At 46.6% G+C, this 22,167-nt stretch overlaps 1 protein-coding gene across 6 annotated transcripts in view; it reads right to left on the bottom strand.

Annotated features, from left to right (window-relative positions):
* Positions 1-10,642: 10,642 nt before the first annotated feature.
* The window catches only part of Lrrfip1 (LRR binding FLII interacting protein 1), a 130,722-nt gene continuing 119,197 nt past the window's right edge, over positions 10,643-22,167 (bottom strand). For all 6 annotated transcript variants that reach the window (XM_057754033.1, XM_057754023.1, XM_057754016.1 and 3 more), the window contains 5 exons: positions 19,354-19,403; positions 16,880-16,994; positions 16,241-16,320; positions 13,274-13,378; positions 10,643-11,486 (listed from right to left, as the gene is read on the bottom strand). In XM_057754033.1, the coding sequence (XP_057610016.1) occupies positions 11,376-11,486; positions 13,274-13,378; positions 16,241-16,320; positions 16,880-16,994; positions 19,354-19,403 (461 nt within the window). In that variant the 3' untranslated portion in view covers positions 10,643-11,375. The remainder of the gene's footprint in view (positions 11,487-13,273; positions 13,379-16,240; positions 16,321-16,879; positions 16,995-19,353; positions 19,404-22,167) is intronic.

Consider the following 22,167-nt stretch of genomic DNA (forward strand, 5'->3'; position numbering starts at 1 on the left):
CAACAGCAAAACCCTTTTTAGTCTTGTTTGCTATGTTTTCCCTGCCGACTCACACCTAGAATTCCACTCTATGTGGCAGGGTACGAACATCAGGAGTCCGAAGGCATCCTCAGCCATACGGTGCTACCCAGGCCAGCCTCTCAGGCTAGGAAACTTTGAACAGCATTGAACCTGTTATTTGTTGCTTGGAAAGGATCCACTGAAGCACTTATTAAATGTCTGGAATCAGAACCGTATGCCAGGGTATGGGAAACTGCCCATAAAACATTAAGAAATAAAAGACTTGCTCATTTATGCACCAAGCATCTTTGTCTGCAAACTGGTCCCCTTATCTGAAAAGCGAAACTGCCGGGAGGTGGTGGCGCACATCTTTAATCCCAGCACTTGGGAGGCAGAGGCAGGAGGATCTCGGTGAGTTCGGAGCAAGCCTGGTCTACAGAGCAAGTTCCGGGACAACCAAGACTACACAGAGAAATCCTGTCTGGAAAAAACTAAAAAAAAAATCCGAAATCGTTGCAAAAAATGAGCACAAGAGCAAACAACCATGGAGGTGGGGTCACCAATGCAACGGAGCCCGGGCCTTATTGCTAGACTGCTTCGGAGGGGACCGGATCCCAGCCCCACCTGCCCCGGGGGTCTGGCTTCTATGTGGGGCTCACCATGAGTGTCACCAGCGTCCTGTCCATGCTCTCGCACCTCTCCACCTGGTCGCCCTTACTGCCTACTCCGCTTCCCAACAGTAATGTCCCAGGCTTGCTGGGTAACGGCTGCCAGCGGCCCACCCACCGCTCGAGGAGCGCTCCTATTGGCCTGTGTGAACAGGCCCGCGCCATGATTGGCTTGGTGGGGCTCAAATAGCGCGGGAAGGAGCCGCAGGCTCGGATTGGGTGGCCAGGTGCACAATATCTTCTCGCGAGACTTGGTGAGCTTCGCGGTTTCTGTAGCTGTATTTATCATGGACGTGAAGCCCTGTGGCTTTCACTGCTCCCAGTGTGGGGCGAGAGTGGGCACTTGCTTCTGGGACAAAACTTAGGGGTGCACCACAAAATTCACAAAACAGGACAATATATCAGTTAAAAAAAAAAGTAACAGAGCTCAGCGGTGCTGCCGCACAGCTTTAATCTTAGCGTTCGGGAGGCAGAGACAAGCGGATCTTTGTGAGTTCGAGGCCAGCCTCGTCTACAGAGTGAGTTCCATGACTGGCTCCATAGCTACTGGGAAACCCTGTCTCAGGAAAAAAAAAAAAAAAGTAACAGAAAAAGACTCGAGATGAGAAAATTATCCAAACTAGTACACATTTTCTCCTCTTCCTTTTTTGGTCAGACTGTAAGTGGCTGCACGGAGTTGACTGTTTCTGATCATGCTTTTATTTAAATTGTTATCATGGATTCTTTTTGTATTAATTTTGATTTTTATATTATTGCACTAAAAGATTATTGTGCCCGCCTTTTTTTTTCCCTTTAGGGCCACCAACCAGCTCCCAAATCATGACACAGAGACTTTTTATTAGTTTTGAATGCTCAGTAGCTTAGGCACATTTCTGGCTAGCTCTTTTAACTTAAATTACCCTGTTTCTCTTTATCTACCCTTGTCTCAGGGCTTTTTTTTTCTTTTCCATTTTCTTACTTTCTTGCTATCTCAAGTCTGTCTGGTATCTGCTGCCTGACTTCTTGCCCCAGGTGTGTCACTCCTTCTCTCTGTTTTTTTTTTTTTTTGGGGGGGGGTTCGAGACAGGGTTTCTGCGTAGCTTTGGAGCCTGTCCTGGAACTAGCTCTTGCAGACCAGGCTGGTCTCGAACTCACAGAGATCCACCAGCCTCTGCCTCCCAAGTGCTGGGATTAAAGGTGGGCGCTGCCACCACCCGGCTCTCCTCTTTTCTCATTCCTTTTGTTCTTCCTTCTTTTCCCTCAAGCCTAGATTTCTCCTCCTACTGATTCTCTCCTTGCGAGCCCCGCCTATCTCTCTCTTGCTTAGCTATTGGCTGTTCAACTTTTTACTAGACCAATCTGGTGCCTTAGGAAGGCAAGATGAAATAGGTGCAACATACCTTTACATATTTAAATACACATCCTTATGTCACTAAACAGATGCAGCATAAACAAAAGTAACACACCTTTACACAGTTAAAGTAATATTTTGCAGCATAAAAAAATGTATATATCTTTTCCTAGTTAAAATAATATTCTACAACAGATTATTTGATTGCTGGAGGTTTTAATATTTCATATATACATGTAAAGAAGATTTTTATTAGTATACACACACACACACACACACACACACACATTGAGTGCAGTGTCATTACAGGCCAGAAAAGGATATGGGATCCCCTGAAGTTGGAGTTACAGGAGGTTGTGAGCCCCAACATTGGTCCTGGGATCCCAACTAGAATCCTCTACAAGAACTGTATGTACTCTTAACCATGGAGTCATCTCTAGCCCCTCCCACATATATCTTTTGTTTGTGCTCTCAGTACAAGTTTGGGAGATAATTTAACCCTGCCCAAAATGAGAAGATCCAGGAGGACCAACAACTCGATAGCATAGTAGATGACTTTACTTGTCGGAACATAGCCTTAATCACTGAAGAGTGATGGAGGCTCTTTCAAAGGACAATAAGATTTTAAAGGTATACCTACCTCAAAACTGTCCCATTAGAGATAGAGGCCTCTGACTTGCACCCCTTGTATCCTTTCATTAATAGACTCACCAAATTCATCAAATTCATCTTGACCTAGCAGTAGCTGGGTGCTGTACAGTAAACTGTGAGCATGAATGTGGGCCTGCACAATGTCACCTTTTAGTGACTTAATTGGCCATGCAAGTCTCCTCTTACCTACAGTGACTTTGAATTTAATTTTCGAAACCACCATTTCATTTAAAATAAGGCTGGCTTCTGCCAAGCTAATGAAGTCTGGTATCTGTTCTTCAAGCTGGTTCAGACAAGGTGCACGTTAAGCTGGACAGCAGACCCTGTGCTGGGCAGATAGCTTCCAGGCAGGTGTCTTAGTTCTGAGCTGTGGAGCTCCTATAGCTGTGGTTGTGTGTCGGGTGGGAGGCACACTGGAGACAGCTGCTAACCCCTTTCTACACTAGGCTGGTAGCCTTTCCCCATTGACTTCTGTAGCACAGTTAGAAGTTTTGGCAGTTTTCTTCCTGGCAGATATCTGTCAAATGTTGATTCTTTTGTTGGTCCCCTTTTACCCAATGAGACAACACAGAAAGTGTAAGATCTTTCGTGTGTCTGTTTGCATATCAAACTGCTGAAGACGGCAGATTACCTGTTTGAAGGGCGGCTGGGACCTGGGGAGATGGACTGTTGTGTTCCTAGAGAGCAGGGCCCACCCCTGAGCGTAGTTTTGTTGAATGTTACCAGGTGAACTGTATGGGAAGCGATACTGGGTAACATAACACAAGCCTGGCCTACATAGCTAGATCCTGTCTCAAAACAAAAAAGCAAAACATAAACAAACAAAACCCAAACCAGCCAAGAGGTGGTGGCACACATTTTTAATCCCAGCACTCAGGAGGCAGAAACAGGTGGATCTCTGTGGATCAAAGCCAACCTGGTCTACAGAGTGAATTCCCGGACAGTCAGGGCTACACAGAGAAACCCTGTCTCAGAAAACCAGCCAACCAACCAACCATCGAACAAATAAACCCCAAACCACAGAAATGAAGCTAATTGTCTTCCCATTGAATGTGAGAACCACATCATCCAGGGGAGGCCATAGCTTCTAGTTTCATTACTTTTCTTTTTCTCTGTGCCAAATCTTTCTAGAAGAACTGAGCCCTGATGCTAATTTCGGAGCACCCAGGCTGAGTCATCAAGGCCTCTAGCCAATGGTCAAAGAGCAAGTGAGTGAGTTTGGGAACCATTCTCCAGAAGTTTGAGATTCGGAGTCCGAACTCTGCAGCTACGTGACCCCCCGACTCCCGACCCCACGGATGCTGTGAGATAAGTTATGTGCCGTCTTGGGGTAACTTGTTACAGAGCAAGAAATAACTCACACAGTGACTTTGTTAAGAAATTTCTTCACAGCAGTATAAATAGAACAGACAAAATTTAGTTACCTTAGTTTAGATTAAATGTCTAGCAAAAAAATAGATTAAAAAAATTGAGGCAGTACTAGGAAAATAATGTAGGGACCCTATGCTAGACAAGGGTCAGCCTCTTTGTTTTTGATTAATTTTGATTTTGAGATGTGGTCTCTCTGTCTTCCCTTCTCTGTCCTGGTATTCTCAGCCTAGACCAGGTTGGCCTCAACTCACAGAGATACATGTTTCTGCTGCCCACATGCTGGGACTAATAGTGCTTGTTAGCACGCCTGCCTTTACTTATTTTTATTATGAGACAAGTCTCACAAAGTTACCCAGGCAGACCTCAAAATTATTATTACTTTTTTTGTTTTTGTTTTTAAGACAGGGTTTCTCTGTGTAACTGGCTGTCCTGGAACTTGTTTTGTAGACCAGGCTAGCCTCAAATTCAGAGATCCCCCTGCCTCTGCCTCCCAAATGCTGAGATTAAAGGTGTGCTCTACCACTGCCCAGCTATTTTTAAAAAGTGTGTTCATGTGTCTGTATGCATGTGTATGTGTGTGTGTTACACCATAGTACACTTGTAGGGTCAGATAACAGCTTGCAGGAGTGGGTCTCAGTGAATAAACTCAGGTCCCTAGCCTTAATGGCAAGCATCTTTACTCCTAAGGACTAGAACTCTCAATCCTCCTTCAGCCTCCCAGGTAACTATAGGACAGGTCTGTGCCACCTAGCCTGGCTAGACTTGGAAGTGATGTTTTATAGGACTTGGGCTGTGTAACTTTGACAAGCCACAAAATGGCTCAGGTAGGTACCAAACATAAAGTCACTTGAACTGGAAAGGCTATAAAAGAAATTAGTTCCGCTGTAGAAAAGTTTTACTAGAAAATTAGGAAAGACTAAGATGTTTCACAAAAAGTAAAAAAAAAAAAAAAAAAAAAAAACTTCAAGTGAGCCACCAAATCATTGCCTGTTTAAGACAAAACTTTCCAGTAGACTAAAGATCAGAATGGTTTCCAATTACAATCACTTTTCCTTAGTTTTAGGTGAGTCTTTAGAAAGAAGGCAACCCATTGATCCATTTTATTTCAAAGGATCTTCAAACTTATAAAGAACTGTCAATCAACCTAAAAGAATGGACTCAGGCTATGACTATTGACAGATCTATTACATCTGCTAATAAATGCAGCCGGAGATAGAATGAGGTATAAACCATTAGCTTCTGTCTGGTGTGGGGCTCCAGATATAGTGAATTCAAGAACAAAGCACCCAGGGGCTAGAGAGATGTCTTAGTCTCTAAGAGCACTCGCTACTCTTGCAGAACACATGAATTAGGTATACACGTAGACTCCCAACCTCTTGTGACTGCGGTTTCAGGGGATCTGACGCCCTCTTCTGGCTCTCCAGGGCACCCACACCGATACGTTGAAAGGAGAAATGGATATGTGCATGATCTGAACAGAGAATGTTTGTGCTTGGCTCTCTGAGGAAGTCTGTGGAGAGGAACTGTGAACACTGTTGCTGGAATTGCTCAGAAAGCGCACAGAGCTGCTGTGGATCGCCTGCTTATGAAATGGCTGGACTCTAGTTCTTTTCTAAAAGGAAGGTGATGGCTGTATGCTCTGTGCCCACACTTAACCATTGAGTCACAGAGCTGTACAAAAGATTCCTGTCAGTTAGCTCAATTCAATTTGTTTTCTTGAAACAAAGACGTGCTTGACAAATAATTAAAGCAAAAATCTGACAGTGCTTCCTGTTGTCACCTCACTATGGACACACTAGAGTTGGAGAGCCAAGATGCTAACCCCTAGTCAGTCTACGTGGATGTGAAGATTTATATGGAAATGTATATAAACTTTTCACATCACAGATAATTTCATATGTATGTCTGTATTTGATGTGTGTCCTCTCCTCCCAGTCGTCCCTTTGTCCCTCTTGTCCCCTGCGGCAATTTTGCATCTATTTCCATGTCATCTATACATACGTGATTTTATGCATCTCTATAAACTCCAGGAGCCACAAGTGAGAGAGAACATATAGTATTTGTCTCTCCAAGATTGGCTTAACTCACTTATCTCCGATTGTATCTATTATCCTTTGGATAGCACCACTCTTTGTGAATGAAAAGAATCCCACTGTGCGTGCACACCACATTTTCCTCATCTATTCCTCTGCTGCGGGACACCCAGGTGGGTTGCATGGCTCGGCTATGATGACGGGTGCTGCAGTCAACAGTGATGTGCAAGTGTCTCTGGGATGTGTCGGCCTAGGTCCTTCAGGTCAAAACCCAGGAAGGCTGCTGTGGGATCATGTGGAAGACCTGTTGTTGGTTGTTTGAGAAACCCCCATACTGACTTCTATAGTTCTCACCAACAGTGTGTAAGAGAACTCTTAGGTCCTTGTCTTCGACAGTAGTAGGATAGTAGTAGTTTATTAAGAGTATTTTTAAAAATCACTTAGGGACTGTTGGATGTTGACGACCGCAGTGCAAGCATGAATACCTGAGTGTTATTCCCAGAATCCGTGTAAAAATCCACAAAAAAGACAGATTTGATGGAATGTGCTTGAAATTCCAGTGCTGGGAGTGTGTGTGTGTGTGTGTGCACGTGTGCATGTGTGTGTGTACAGCTGGATCCCTAGGGCTCAATAACAAGTCAACCTAAACTATGTGGTAAGCTCCAAGCCAATGAGAGGCAGACACACGAGGTTGTCCTCTGGCCTCCATGTGCATGCGCACACATGCACCTTCACACACATCATAGCAAAGATCCAAGACCTCTGCTGCTGCCAGGAGTCAGCTCACCTACTGGCTTCTTCCCTGACTCAGCCTCCTCAGCAGATCCCTCCTCTGAAGATCACTCACCTCAGATCTCCACACCTCTTTAGAACTTGCTTATTTCCACTCTCTGCTGCTGTAACCCCAAGGGGCTCTCCTGTTCCCTGGCTACTTGCTAAACTTGCCAAACCCCAGCTATGCTGACTTGACATGTGGGGTGACTTCCCAGGCTCTTCTAATAATGGTCTGTGAGAGGAGGAACAATATTTTTTTTTGTTTATGGCATCAGAATGATATTAGATCCCGGTTTTCAAAAACAACAAACAAACAAATAGGGGGAGGGGATTTGAAATTTTAGACATGGAAATATAAAACCTTTTAGCAAAACTGTGGTGGGTGAACTTGTGTTCTTAGCAGCTGCTGACCTCCATCCAGGCCGTGGCAGGCTCAGAAAGCTCAGTGCAGTAGAGACAGCCTCTCCCTGGGTCACCACGTTGGCTATTAGGAAAGGAGGGAAGCCCGGGAAACACATCACACTTGACCTCGGAAGACATGCCTTGTTTAGATTAGGGTTGGACATAGGTGCCGCTCTTAGAAGGAGCGATCGGCAGCCTCTGCTGCCCCCAGGTGGTGATGGATCCAGAGCTAGAGGGGAGGAAGGAAAGCAAACCTGTTTCACTGTCTCCCACACCAACCGTAGTGTAGGCAGCTCCTGGAGTTTAGGAAGGGCTCTCGTGAATTCCAAATGGTCCTGATTCTGAAGCCTCTCCCCAAGTCTCTGGCATTCTTATTACTATGACACCCAGGAGTGTGGCCTGTTGGAGATAGACCAGTCAACCACTCAAGCAATTTCACTAGGACCCGTGGTACCTACCAAGCGCTTGGTGCCCCTGGAGACCAGGTAGGAGCCATCTAGGCACTAGCAACGAGGGCCGCTCTAGTTGAAAACCAGGAAGAAGCAGGGAGGAGAAAGTGGGGACAGCAAACAGACAAATGGTGGCATTAGACACAGGCCAGGACTGGGGGACAACTTTCCAGTCTTCGAATGATTGAGAATGGGGAACATTGTCCCTGAGGCTCATGAGTAGAACTCTAAGCCCTGAGCAGGCTCCTCTTGGTCCCCAAGCATCCTCCGCACCAGGGGTCAGATGACACCTATGTGTGGCTACAGGTAAGGGAGCCAGGCAGCTCAGGGATGGCAGCTCTATCACTTTCAAACGCCAGGCAGACACGTTTACATGCCACATCTAGTTGTGAGCACTTAGTGATACCAACAGATGTGAGTGCCTCATCTGACATCTGCAGCTGGCTGGTTCCACCCATCCCACCACGGGCAGCCTCTGAGATGGCCCTGCTCCCCACTGAGAAGTCGCCTTATTGGGGACACTCCTTTATCAGTCCCTAAGAGTGTGGCACTGTATTCGCCAGAAATCTGTGTTTGAGAACTCTAAAAATATTAGCAGCTGGGTGTAGCAGTACACACTTTTAATCTCAGCACTCGGGAGGCAGAGGTAAGCAGAACTCTGTGAGTTTGAAGCCAGCCTAGTCTACACTACAAGTTCTAGACCAGCCAGGGTTATACAATGAGACTCCATCTTCAAATAGACATCAACTGTACATTCTTTAAAAAAACAAAGCAAAGTCATGGTGTGTGTGGGTGTGCGCGTGTGCCTGCATGTGCGTTTTGTTCATGTGCATACCAGTGCACTCACTCCTGTAGGCAATGTGTGCAGGTCAGAGGTTGATGCCAAGATGTCCTTCATTAATAGCTTCTCTAATTTTTGAGACAAGGTCTCTTATTAAACCTGGACCTTGCCATTTTATTTAGACTGACTGGCCAGCAAGCTTCCAGGATCCACCTACCTGTGACCAGCGTTGGGGGTACAGGCACACAGACCATCATGCCCAGCTTAGGAGGGTACTGGGAACTGAACTTAGAACCTCACACGTGGGCAGCAGGCACTTCACTCACTGAGCCATCTCCCCAGAGCACGGCACTTTGGCTCCTAGTGAAACGCAGTGGCAAATGCCAACTCATTACAGTCTGAACTGGATCTGTGGTGTCCCACTATGTTTGCGAATGAGCTGCTCTGGTGAAATGTTATTTTATTTCTAAAGTCAATACAGTTCGTAAGGAACAACAGGGGTTCCAAGATTTCTACCATCACTCTCAAATTTTTAAAATTCAGTTTACGGCACTGGTTCCCCATGGTGGGATTTCACAGCTCCGAGACACTTATTTACTGTTGCAATTTGGGGTGCAATCCAGTATCATCAGAGAGTAGACACCAAGGATACAGCTCAACAGTCTCTAGTGAGTGGGGCATTCACCCCAATCCACTCATACTCCAGCGTGTGAACACAGCCAAGGCTGAGGAAGGCTGGGCTGCGGGGAAGAAAGAAGCCAGCACCAACTCCCAGGAGCTTCACCTGCAGGGAAAGCTTTCCTAGGGGATACATTCTGAGACTGTTCGAGCTTTCTCTGGATTCGGAACCGGGTATGATGCAGACTCTGAACTTCTGCAACAATATTTACTAAATGATGTTGTCATGGAAACTAAATGAGTGAAGGAGCGAAGATATATGAAAGCAATAGATTTCATGGCCAGGTATCACAGGAGGGCTTGCAATTATCAGCTTTCTTTATAGATTATTATTATTATTATTATTATTATTATTATTACTGGCTAAATGCACTTACATTATAATACTGTGGAAGAACCCACAGGAAAAAGAGAGTGAAACAGACACTGCTTTGCCGCAGGCTGGCTGGCCCAGTAGGGTCAGGAGAGGCTCCCAGAGGGATCTCCACCTGGTTTCTTCCCTTCTTACCATTCTCACGGTGCATGGGATGTACAATGAAGGCCACCCAGTACACCTTTCCTCAAGAAAACTCTGCTCCCCTTCCTCAACCCACAGATTCCTCCTTAGGGTGTGTACCCTGTGAGTGGATGGCAAACGGAAGCACAGGTTTCTTTGGGAACCAGTGAAACCTGGCCTTGTCTACCCTGGGTCTACACAGGCCTGGCCGTGGCCCCTCATGACCTCTAGCGCTTTGACTTGTGTCTTCTGAACTCATGCTCCACAGCATCCCTGGATGCTGCTGTTTGGATTGGCACTCATAACCACAGCCAGAGGTTGGCCTGCTTCCCGGCCCTGTCTGGAATGCGACCTAGACAAAGGGCGACTGAAAATCAGTGATCTGCTTGGCTTTTGTCTCCTGTTGCTCTGCAGTTGGGTCTACCTTCAGTGTCCTTTATGTCCCCAGGGCATGGGCTCTGAACAGGCGTTTTTAAAAACAGGGAAAGAAATAATTGAATTCATGTGATATGCTTAAAAAGATGGGACCAGTGAGATGGTTCAGCATTTAAAGGTGATTGCCACCCGATGGCCTGATCTTAATGCCCAGGACTCACATGGTAGAAAGAGAACTGACTCCCTACAAGTTTTTTCAGTCTTCCACATATATACTGTGACACACACACACACACACTGAAAAAGAAAAAATCAAAATGAAAAGATGATTCCTAATATACACATCAACAAATACGACATCAAGTAATGGTATTTCTCAGTGGGAAAAAAATAAAACTAAATGGCTTTAGGGGTTGAAGAGATGGCTCAGTGGTTCAGAGCACTGACTGCAGGACCTGAGTTCAGTTTTGGTAACTGACAACCATCTGTAAATCCAGTCCTGGGGATCCAATGCCCTCTTCTGGCCTCTTTTGGAACTGCATACATGTGTTGTACATACATACACTCAGGCAAACATTCACACACATGAAAATAAATAAATGTTTAAAAAAAACCATATGGCTCTCTTTAACATTTCATTTTTTAAAATTTTTTTCTAGCAGTACATTCTTTAAAAGAAATTAACAACTTCAATTTCAAATATAAGGATTAAATAATGCAAATGAAAAGCTGTTGTTTTCGGTGAAGCTACCATCTAATGACCCTGGGAGAAAGTACTCTTATAACTGAACTGATGCAAAAGTCCCTTAGAAAAGCTTCATTTGTTGCCTGTAAAGAGTCTTCGTAAGGTCACTTTACGTCCAGACCATCGCCTTGTCTCCGGTGGAGGAGCTTTGCTTGGTAATGGCTTGTGGTTCCACAGTGTTTTGTGTATGGGAAGCAGGGACGAAGAGATACTGTTAGCGTCACTCAGACTGGAGGGTCCACCATGGATATTCCCCAACACTGCAACATTTCCCCTTAACCTTCAGCAAGACACAAAAGAAAACCAAGTCCCACCTTAACCCTGACCTCAGTTGCCCCTGTTGGTGACGTTAAGAGGTCCCTGTGCATCAAGTCCAGAGCTCTCATGAGACCCAGTGTGCTTATGAAGAAACCTGCAGGCTCTGAGTGTCACCCGGACTGGCCAGGGATCTGCAGACGGAAGCATCTGGTGCTGTTGGGTTCCCCAGGTGACCCCCTGCACGGAAGCACTTCTTCCCTCAGAGGCAGGGAAGGAGGCAACGCTCCTGAGAGTACAGATAAAAGCCCGCGAAGCCACACTAGGCGCCCGAGTCCCCAGTGAGCTGCCCATTTGGTGCTGGTGTTTACTGCTGGGACAAGAGCGCATTGCGGTTGGCTTTCATCTTTTCTAGTCGCTTCACGAGGTGGCCGTTGCTCACCTCAAGCTCCTCTGTTTTGTCCAGTGCAGATCGAAGCTGGAAGGAGGAGGAAAGGCAATGAGCTTGGGGGACTTTGCTTCCCTGCAACCTGACGGGGTTTTGAGTGCTCAAGAGCCCAGCCCAACTGGAAAGCACTGCTGACAGCCCACCCACACTGAAATCCTAAATAGTGTGTGTGCGGTGTGCGCATGCTTTTCTCTGTTTCCTTTTTAAATAATTGGCCATATGTTTCTTTATGAAAGTTAGGAATCTATTTTGTTTATGTGTTTATGTCTCTGTATCACGTGCATGCAGGTACCCAAGGAGGCCAGAGGATGCACCAGAATCCCTGAACTGGAATTACAGACGTTGTGAGCTGTCATGTGGGTTCAGGGAACCAAACCTGGGTCCCCTGCAAGAGCAGCAAGTGCTCTTAGCCACAGAGCCACCGCTCCATCCTGTGTGTGTTTCCTAACTGAAAAACAATGTATGGCTCACAGTTCTGGCATCTTAACTAGGAGATGCTCCTTTGGCCTCAGAACTGAGTGTAGTGAGCCATCAAATACAAATGAAACCAAGCCTGGAACAGTTGGAGAAGCTTTCTGGTCGGGGGGGGGGTAGTCAGGAGCAAGGTTTCTGCAACTGAAAATCAAAGCTTGAATGACAGAGCCCCAAACAGCCACAGCCTAGAGCCGGGGCAGAGGGCCTGGGCACCATATAGGGAGCTATGTGAGCAGGTTACTCCTAGGCTTGCAGGCATCGGGCAGGGGGCTGGCCCGAGGGAGGGAGCTCCCTATTACAGCAGTGGAGCTGTTGGTTGGTAAGGCACAGCCCATGGGTCTGCTTTCTACTTCAGGCCCCATGCGTGTAGTTGGGTTCTAGGAAAGAAGATTCCACCTCCCACCTCCTTCCTCAAGCCTGGGATGTTCTGGTTCACAATTAAGCTTAACCTCACAAAATACTGAACTTGGGAAGGGAGAAAGCATGGGGGTAGGGTGGGCAGGGAGGGATGTGAGGAGCAATGCCCAAAGACTGGACACATGTCAGTGGTCGGGAATAGAAAACAGAAAGCTAGGTGTGCAGTATTTAAAGAAATGATTCGATTATTAACTGTGACCACTCTCTGACACGCAGTCACAGGCCCAGCAGACGCTATATTTTCCAAGCGGGTTACTTTGCTAGGTGTCTTTGGGAAAGTAAAACATTCAATTTTGAAAGAAGTAGAAGCATGGCAGGTAGCGTTAAACCACTCAGTGTAGCACTGGCTTCCATCCCTGCCTACCTGTCCTGGGTTCCCCCATGCAGCACGAAATATGTAGGCATCAAGAGGCCTGACTGCTCCTTTATCTCATAATAACTTGATTTTTATGGATGTCATTTTCTGGATGACTCCTGCAGCTGGGAGTGAGGGAGGTGAGGACTGGAGAGATGACTCAGTGGTTGAGAGCACTGGCTGCTCTCCCAGAGGACCTGGGTTCAATTCCCAGCAACCACATGGCAGCTCACAGCTGTCTGTAACTCCAGTTCTAGGGGCTCCAACACCCTCACAACACAGACAAATATGCACATAAAAAGGAAAGAAAGAAAGAAAGGAAGGAAGGAAGGAAGGAAGGAAGGAAGGAAGGAAGAAAGAAAGAAAGAAAGAAAGAAAGAAAGAAAGAAAGAAAGAAAAAAGAAAAGGGGGTCCCAGCTGGCTGTGCTATGCCTTTGGTAGCATGTCTGAATTTGAGGGAGACGGGCCTAAGCGGGCAATGAATGGCCCAGACTCGGTCAATTCACCCTGTATTGACCTTAAGGACCATCCATGGCCCGTTTGTTCTCTAGGAAAGGCCTAGGAAGTTTACCTCTCTTTGGAGTTTCCGTTTCTCTGCCTTGAGTTCATCTTCTATTTTTTCTGCATTCTCAGCAGCTGATCTATAGCGTGTTACTTGGCTCTCTAACCTTATTACCTGCAAGGAAGGGAAAGCCATTCACACGGTCACCCACTGCTTACTTCTGCAGTTGGCTCGTTTGTATTTGAGATCAAAGGGTGCGACTTAATAAAACTGAAAACAGACAGTTAAGAGAGTTACCCGGGTTCTAGTCAACCGAGCTGTCTGGTAGTGTTTTCTAAATGACCCACCGCATCCTGACAACAAATGGCCCCGGTTTAAAGGGCAGATCTCGCTTGGCTTTCATCACCCCCTTGAGGGACTTGAAAGTGCTTGCCAAAAGACCTGAGTTTGATTCCCAGAACTCGAAGAAAAAGCTAAGCACAGGGCAAGATGTGGCCCTCTGACCTGTGAGCGCTGGTCTGGGCAGAATGTAAGGCAGAAGGATGCTGGCCGGACCTCAGCACGTGTCCCAGGCTGCTGCTGTGGAAGGCCAGGAATGGTAGCACAAGAGCAGAAGGAGGCTTTGTGGATGTGAGGGTGTGTGTTCACATCCCAGCACTTGGGACACAGAGGCAGGAGGATCACAAATTCAAATGCAAATTCATAGTGACCAGCTTGGATATATAGCAACACCCTTTGTTTCTATGAAAAGTTCCAGTGCTGATATCCATAGCGGAGGCGGAAGGGCTTCCTTTGTACTCGTCCTGGAATGTACCACAGGCTGCCCCTAGGGGCCAGGATGCAGAGGTGGGTGGGTCCCAGGTGTGTTCATTAGGAGGAACTCACCTGGCGTGTGGGATAATGGCTAGACATTCAGGGAAGAAGCTGTCTTAGCATGAACCTGTTAACTATTTTAATTATTTTTATGTGCATGTGTACCCATGGGTATGTGGGTGCACATGTGTGCACTTACATGTGGGAGCCAGAGAACAACACTGGGAGCCACCCACCATCTTTTCCTTGAGACAACTGGCCAGCAGCTGGGCTGGTTGGCCAGCAGCTGGGTTGGTTGTCTAGCAGCTGGACTGGTTGGCCAGCAGCTGGGCTGGTTGTCTAGCAGCTGGACTGGTTGGCCAGCAGCTGGGCTGGTTGGCCAGCAGCTGGGCTGGTTGTCTAGCAGCTGGACTGGTTGGCCAGCAGCTGGGCTGGTTGTCTAGCAGCTGGACTGATTGGCCAGCAGCTGACTGGTTGGCCAGCAGCTGAGTTGGTTGTCTAGCAGCTGGACTGATTGGCCAGCAACTGACTGGTTGACTAGCAGCTGGGCTGATTGGCCAGCAGCTGGGCTGGTTGTCTAGCAGCTGGGCTGGTTGTCTAGCAGCTGGGCTGGTTGGCCAGCAGCTGAGTTGGTTGTCTTGTAGCTGGACTGGTTGGCCAGCAGCTGGGCTGGTTGTCTAGCAGCTGGGCTGGTTGACTAGCAGCTGGGCTGGTTGTCTAGCAGCTGGACTGGTTGTCTAGCAGCTGGGCTGGTTGTCTAGCAGCTGGGATGGTTGGCCAGCAGCTGGGCTGGTTGTCTAGCAGCTGGACTGGTTGGCTAGCAATCACTAGGATGGAATGACAAGCTCTTGCCATCAAGCTCAATTTTTTATGGGGGTCCAGGGGAATGCAGTTCAGGTCCTCCTGCAAACACTTTACAGATGGAGCCATCCCCCATTTAAAATAAATAGTAAAGAAAGTCTAAAGCATTCACAAGCCACATTGACATTGAGCTGTTTTGTTAGAACCATGTAAGTAGCATTAGCACCAGGGTGACAACTGAGAGGCTAATAAACAGTCTTTTCTTAACTTTCCTTCTCAGCTCTGCCAGGAGCACCCTGAAAGCCAGCCAGGCATGTGGTACACTCTTGGGATGCCAGGACTTGGGAAGTAGAGTGGGGGGGAGGATCAGGAGTTTAAGGTCACCCTTGGCTACATAAGGAGTTTGAGGCCAGGCTGGGCTAGAAAAGAGCCTGTCTCAAAAACAACAACAAAAGATGAAGTAAATAAACACCTCAAGAGATCTGCTGCCTTAACCACACTCTCAGGACCTGTGTATATGTGTCAAGGCCAGAGGGTGACATCAGGCATCTTCCTCATCTGCTTACCACCTTATATTTGAGACAGGGTCTCTCCCTGAACCTGGAGCTCACTGATTAACTAGCTGGTTTTAATAAAACGCTGATTGGCCAGTAGCCAGGCAGGAAGTATAGATGGGGTGACCAAAATAGGAGAATTCTGGGGAGAGGAAAGGCTCAGTCTGTAGTCATCACCCAGACACAGAAGAAGCAAGATGAGAACGCCTCACTGATAAAAGGTACCAAGCCACTTGGCTAACACAGACAAGAATTATGGGTTAATGTACAATATAAGAGTTAATAAGAAGCCTGAGCTAATAGGCCAACTGGTTTATAATTAATGTAAGCCTCTGTGTGTTTCTTTGGGGCTGAATGGCTGTGGGACCAGGCAGTATAGAAACCTCTGTCAACAACTAGCCTGGCTGGCCATCAAGTCCTAAGGACCCTCCTGTCTCTATCATCCAGGCAAAGGCTACAGATATGCTGTGCCACACCTGTCTTTTCACATGGGAACTGGGGACCTGAACTCAGGTTCATCCCCCTGCCTCTCTAGAACCACATTTGATTCTCAACGTCACTATTGCAGTGGTTCTCATCCTTGGGTTGTGACCTCTGGAATGTTGAATGACCTTGTCATCAGGTCACCTATGACCATCAGAAAACAGATATTTACAATATGACTCATAACAGTAGCAAAATTGCAGTTGTGAAGTAGCACAATAATTTTATGGTTGGGGAAGAGATCACCCCAACATGAGGCACTGTAATAAAGTGCCCCAGCATAGGAAAGTTGAGAACCACTGGTCTATTGCTTTTTACCCCCACTCAGACTCTGCTCAAGCCACCCATCTATAAATTGCCCAGGACTGAGGAGAGTCACACATACATTTTGTTCTAAGGCAGTTATCTCTTGCTCAGACTTTGCAAGTTTAAATTTGAGGTCGCTGATCTGTCTGTTGGCATCTCCTAAATGGGGACAAAGAAAAAGGGAGACCTGGGTTAAATTCTCAGTCTCTAGAACATTCTGTTCGTGGGAACCAACTCTTCTAGAATCATCTCACACATCTTCCAGTTCTAGTCTCGGTCTCCAGAGAATCAAGACAATGCATGCCTTCCTTGAGTCCTGGCTGGAAACATGCCGGGTACCTCTTAAGTGTAGGTAGGAGACCTGAGATAAGGAAGTCCCAAAGATGCGGGAAGGGGATATAGGAGAGGGACCAGATATAATCTCATCTCCCGTAAGCCTGTCTCTAGGAGACTAGCATGAAACATGCTTCTTAGTTTCCCACGTACCGGCAGACCCAAAGCAACCATGCCCACCTGTGCATTCTGGGACACCAGCTCCATCCCATAGGCTCATGCTGCCCCCTGCCCACTTTGCTCTACCCACAATAAAAAAGGTTCTGTGTGCTGTGGAACTCAGGAGCTATGAAGGGACAGGAGGGAATGCCGGGCATCTTTGCCACAAGTGTGTAAGATCAGCACACACGAAAGCACACGTTTCCACACAGGGGCCAACATTTACTTTGCAGATCCAGGACATGCACGTCTGTCCCGTTCTCCAAGATGCTGTCCTCTGACTGCAGAAGGTCCTTGTTGTTCTTCGGTCTCCCCTCCAACTGCCCTTTGAGCTTCTTAATCTGAAAACACCACCAGTAAAGTTTGTTCATTTCTGGTTTTGAAAGGAAGACTGAAAAGCTGAATTTAGAGCCAGTCACACCCAGAATACACCAGGCTACTGCCTTGCTGTCAGCATGATCCCAAAGTGCTAGAGGCAAGGGTCCTATAGTATAGAGGAGAACTTCATGAAAAGGTTACAGTCTAGCCTGTGCGTCACCAGCCAGAGGGATAAAATAATAAATAATAAAATAATCCCACAAGTTGAATGAAAAGACCTTAGAAGGGAGTAGGTGGGACAAAGACTTTACAACTTCAGGCATGAATTCGTTTCTAACCCAGTGGTCAGTAACTTTTGTTTACATTGCATGTATCTGTCTGTTTGTGTGAGCCTTTGTGTATGTAGGTGCATGTAGGGAGCAGAAGCTAATGCTGGGTATTTTCCTCCTTTTCTACCATATTTCTTTCTTTTTTGAGTTAGGCTCTCTCACTGAACTAGCTTATACACTCAGGAAGGCTGGCTATTCAATCAGCTCCAGGGATTTACCCATCTCTACCACCCCAGCTCTTGGATCATAGGTGCATGTCACCATGACCACCTTTTCTATGTGGGTGCTTGGGATTTGAACTCAGGTCCTCCTGCTTGTTCTGTCGGCACTTTATTGATGGAGCCATCTCCCCAGCTTCTGTGAACAGCAAGTTCTCAGGCTGAAATCCTCCTGGGACTCTGGAGTATGCACACACACACACACACACACACACACACACACAATACCTGAAGTGGTGATCTAAGAGTTGGCAACTCTTCATGATACGATCTTGGCTTAGTCACAAAGATGTGAGGCCCGTTAAGGCCCCTGGGTGCAGGAACACGGGAACTAAATGATGTGCATCTGTATGCTGGCCTGGAGGCACTGGCCAGACATTATGGAAGGGGCCTGATGAGAGTCTTCTCTCAGAGATGGAGAAGCACGCAGGTTCAGAACAGGAGCTACCAGCCAGATTGCAGGCCGTTCTGGTGCCTAACACTTGTTTTTCTGCACACCCTTTCCCCTCACATCAACATCACTGTGGGTACACGCTGCTCTGAGGGAGCAGGTATGTTTTAAAATACACACAGGACCCTCAGAGACCCCTTTTCCTGAGTCTAATCCAATTCTGAAAGACTAACAGAACTATAGAAAGCGAGCAATCGCATGCGGTTAGAGAGAAAGCTGGAGGAACTGGTTCCTTTGGAAAGTGGCTGAGGGATACTTTTTAACTATCCTACAGACAAGAAAGATGAAACAGCCCTTCGGCATTTCCTGAAGTCAGAGAAGGGGACAAAGATAAGTCACAGTTTAAACCAGGCTGCCTTCTAAGCATTTGTGTTTATACTTATGGCTCTGGGCTGCTTTCAACCTCGGTCAGGGAAGTCTCTCTTTGCAACGGTCAGCAGGCAGTGCGGAGACTCATTTAGCACTCTAAATGGGACATCTTTCTCAACTCTGTCCCGCCCCCAGAGCTCAGGGAATGTCACAGGGAGGAGGCAGGAAGAATGTGAGAGGGTAGACGATGGGGAGGCATGCCGTGAAATGCTGCCTTCTGGACATGAGACAGCTGTCGCGCTCACGGCCTCACCGCAGCTGTGGTACCTGCCCAGCAGTGAGCGAGTCAAAACTGTAGCACAGACCGGCACCCACACCTTAACGAAGAGCTATCGGTACTTCCTGATAGCTGCTGGGGGGGGGAGGGGGGGGGAGAACCATTCTTCTTTACACTCCTCCCATTGCGAGGCTTCCTGTGCTCCGATGGATGGCCTATATCCATGCACATTAAGGGAGCACTAACTGGCCAGAGTGCATGATGGGGGTGGGGGCGGGAAGAACATGAAGTTCAGAGGGGACATGTTGGGGAGGACATGGGTGGAGCTGAAGGTTGGAAATTGAAGGTGGATATGAGCCTGTTTCCTTGCATACGTGTATGGAATTCTCAAGGATAAAGAAAAATCATAATTAAAACAAATTTTGATCAGTCATTCAAAGAAATGTCTGCTGGAAAGGGCATCTGATTCTGAGTGCACAAAACCCATGTGCGGGGACAAGTGGAAGGGCATGGTCACTTCCTGTCTCTCAACGGCAGATCTCCACCATTCACTGCAACATCCACCTGAAGCAGCCATTCATGCTGAATGTACCAAATGCTGTCCTGTGGCTTCAAGTCCTTGGTAAGCCTCTTGTGACAATAATGTTCTATTCGGGTCAAATCATCAAACCAGCATTGTTCTCAGATATAGACGTTTAAGGGTTTCCAGAGTGAGCGAGAAGGAAGGCTGAGAGGAGGTGTGTGGTTTCTGGTACCCTACTCAAAATGTTGTAAAACAACAGGAAGGCGTTTGCTTACCTGCTCCAACAAGCATTCCCGTTCATCAACGAGCTTTTTCAACCTAACATCTGAAGAAAGCAGAAAGACATAGGTGAATCTGTACGGTGCCCTTCCAGCACGTCACTAACAGAACAATGTGTAGATGGGTTAGTGTGATGAGTGATGGAGACAGTTAAACACGTACCACGATGAGTGAGGCCACAGACAGGATGGGGAGGAGCTCAGCCAAGGGGTGGTGCCAGCCTCCCGACATGCTTCTCATCAGGACAGCCTCCGGCTCATGCAAACAGGCTAAATCTTCTACTTAGGCTAGCATGCAAGAACGCTAGGGAGACACGCTGCAACACAAGAGCTCACAGGCTTCACGGTTTAGCAATGTGTGCAATGTTGCCATTCACGAGCCCCGAAGTTTCAAGAAGGGCTCTCTCCAAGTTTACACCCCACAGCTAGTTAGCTTTCTCACTTCTAGCACAGACTCACCGAGGTCAGAGTTTTTAACTCTGTTTACAAACCACAAACCCAAGGACAACTTGTTCACTGAGCCAGTTACAATATGCTCTTACTTTTTTTTTTTAAAAAAAAAGAAAGAAAAACAGTACTGGCTTTGGTCCCTGTAATTCTTCATTCTTTCCACCCTGGAAATATGTGTGTGTGTGTGTGTGTGTGTGTGTGTCTGTCTGTCTGTCTGCCAGTCAGTTCTCCAAATCTTTCTAGGCAAGAACTAAATACTCTCCGGTCTATAGGGAGAACTGAGGATGAGTGAGAATTTTCACATTTAAAGGCAAACATCAGGATTCTGGGTACTGGTAGAGATGCCGGATGCAGGTGCTGATCCAACAGTTTATCTGCTAGAAGCTGGTTGAAGCCCAGCATCTCCATGGGCTTGTATTTTCCTTCTTCAGATGCAGGGGAGGCTCAGTGTGATGGTTAGGTGACTCCTAAGGGCTCACAACCCAGCCTGGGGTGTCTCTGACTACTGCTTTTCATGGGCTCTTCAGATCCAGACATAAACCTCTCAGTGGAACCTTAAAACCTGGCTTAGACCTCACATTCCAGCATGCTCCCATTCTCACACTGCCTCCTTCAGAATTCTCCGAACAGTGACTAGTTCACTTTGATGAGCAACCTGTGAAAACCCACGCACATAAAAATCATCTTTGTTCTGCTATCATTCCGGCACACCCTAATCCAAGTGATTGGCATTTGCTAACTATCTTCCAAAACACTCTTAAGATGTTACCTGGAGAGGCATAATATAGCAAAATAAAAGTTGACAGAAAATCTCAATACTAATAACACAGTTTTCTGAGAGATGGCTCACCTGTTAAACACTAGGTTTACACCCAAAATGTCAAGAATTAATGCAGTTTTCTGACCCTGTGTGCTCTACTTTAACTTACAGCCCAGTGGCTTCTGTTAGGTGTTTTATTCTTTCTTTTCCAAAATCTACCCAATGGTAAAGCAATCTTCCCTTATGTATTTTAGCCTCATTAAAAAAAAAACAAAAAACAAAAACTATAGTTGTGACGAGCATGGATTATATCATAAAACAATTTTACAGCTCACCTATCAATTACACAACATTATTTTTTTTCTCTTGACTTCAAATAACCTAGAAAAGCAGCAAAAAAGAAACGGTAAAATGTAACAACAGAGGCCGTGGGAAACAATGATGGTGGCCCGAACTTCAGTTTTATGGAAGAGAATATGAGAAAGGGACACTCAGAACGGAAAGAAGAATTGGAGAGGAAAACCGAAAGTAAAGAGTCAAGAAAACGGGAAAGCAAGAGTCAGGCGGTGGGGGTACACGCCTGTAACGTCAGCTCTAGAAAGCTAAGGCAGGAGGGTCACTGAGTTGGAGGTCAGCCTGAGCTACACAGTGAGTTCAAAGTCAGTCTGGAATATAAACTGAGAGCCTTAAAGAAAAGATAAAAAGGAAAAGTGAAAGTGATTGCTGTAGACAGAGCAGAATAGACCTATCTAGCTTGCCGTGGAGAGCGGGAAACACTGCCTGCGCTGTGCTGAATTCCCCTTTGTTGACTTGGTTACAGCAGGCTCACCAATCTGGAATACTCAGTGCCGAAACAGGCACAAACTACTCACTAATGATAGCGATTGTAATTTCCAGAAATGAGGCATCAGAACAAAAGAACTCACATTATTCTGAACTTGATCTTTCTTTTGTACTCATTTTAAATTGGTTGGCTGGTTAGTAAAGTTATCTTTGTATCATTGAAGGACTTTTTAAAATCTGTTTTCTTTTTCTTTTCTCTTTTCTTTCTTTCTTTCTTTCTTTTTTTTAAACAAATTTTCTGCCCTACAGTTTTGAGACTCAGAAAACGGGAAACAAAGAGCTAGTGACTTCTAGAAAATTCCTGAGGTAGCCAAACAAGTGCTGGAATTCTCCAAGTTCCTGGTTTCTTTGTCATCTTGAGGTCTGGGTACCTTAGCAACTCCATCCTAGGGTCACACCAGGCCAGTCAACCCCATTAACTCCAGAAGGTAGGACTCACATCTTCAGTTGGCAAGAGGAAGTCTTCCCAGGTCTGGAGGTTTGTTCATGATAAATGCCTGCAGTGTGAACTTTGCACTGTGTGGGGTACTTTCAGCCATTACACCCCTCCCCGCTGCCCAGGAGAGTTGTCTCCTTTCTGTATGCTCAAATGTGCCCACCCCCTCAAATGATGGGGGGCAGGTACGAAATGCACTGGCTGCCTCCCTCCCTTAAGCTCCCTCCTGATACCACCTCTGACTGAACCTAACCATGTAAGCTTCCACCTTCCCTGAGGCTAAAAGATGGCTGTTCAATCGTGTCTCCCTTCTGGTTATAGC

Source organism: Chionomys nivalis, chromosome 2 (genome assembly GCF_950005125.1).
Source record: "Chionomys nivalis chromosome 2, mChiNiv1.1, whole genome shotgun sequence".
In the NCBI taxonomy this organism is placed as follows: Eukaryota; Metazoa; Chordata; class Mammalia; order Rodentia; family Cricetidae; genus Chionomys; species Chionomys nivalis.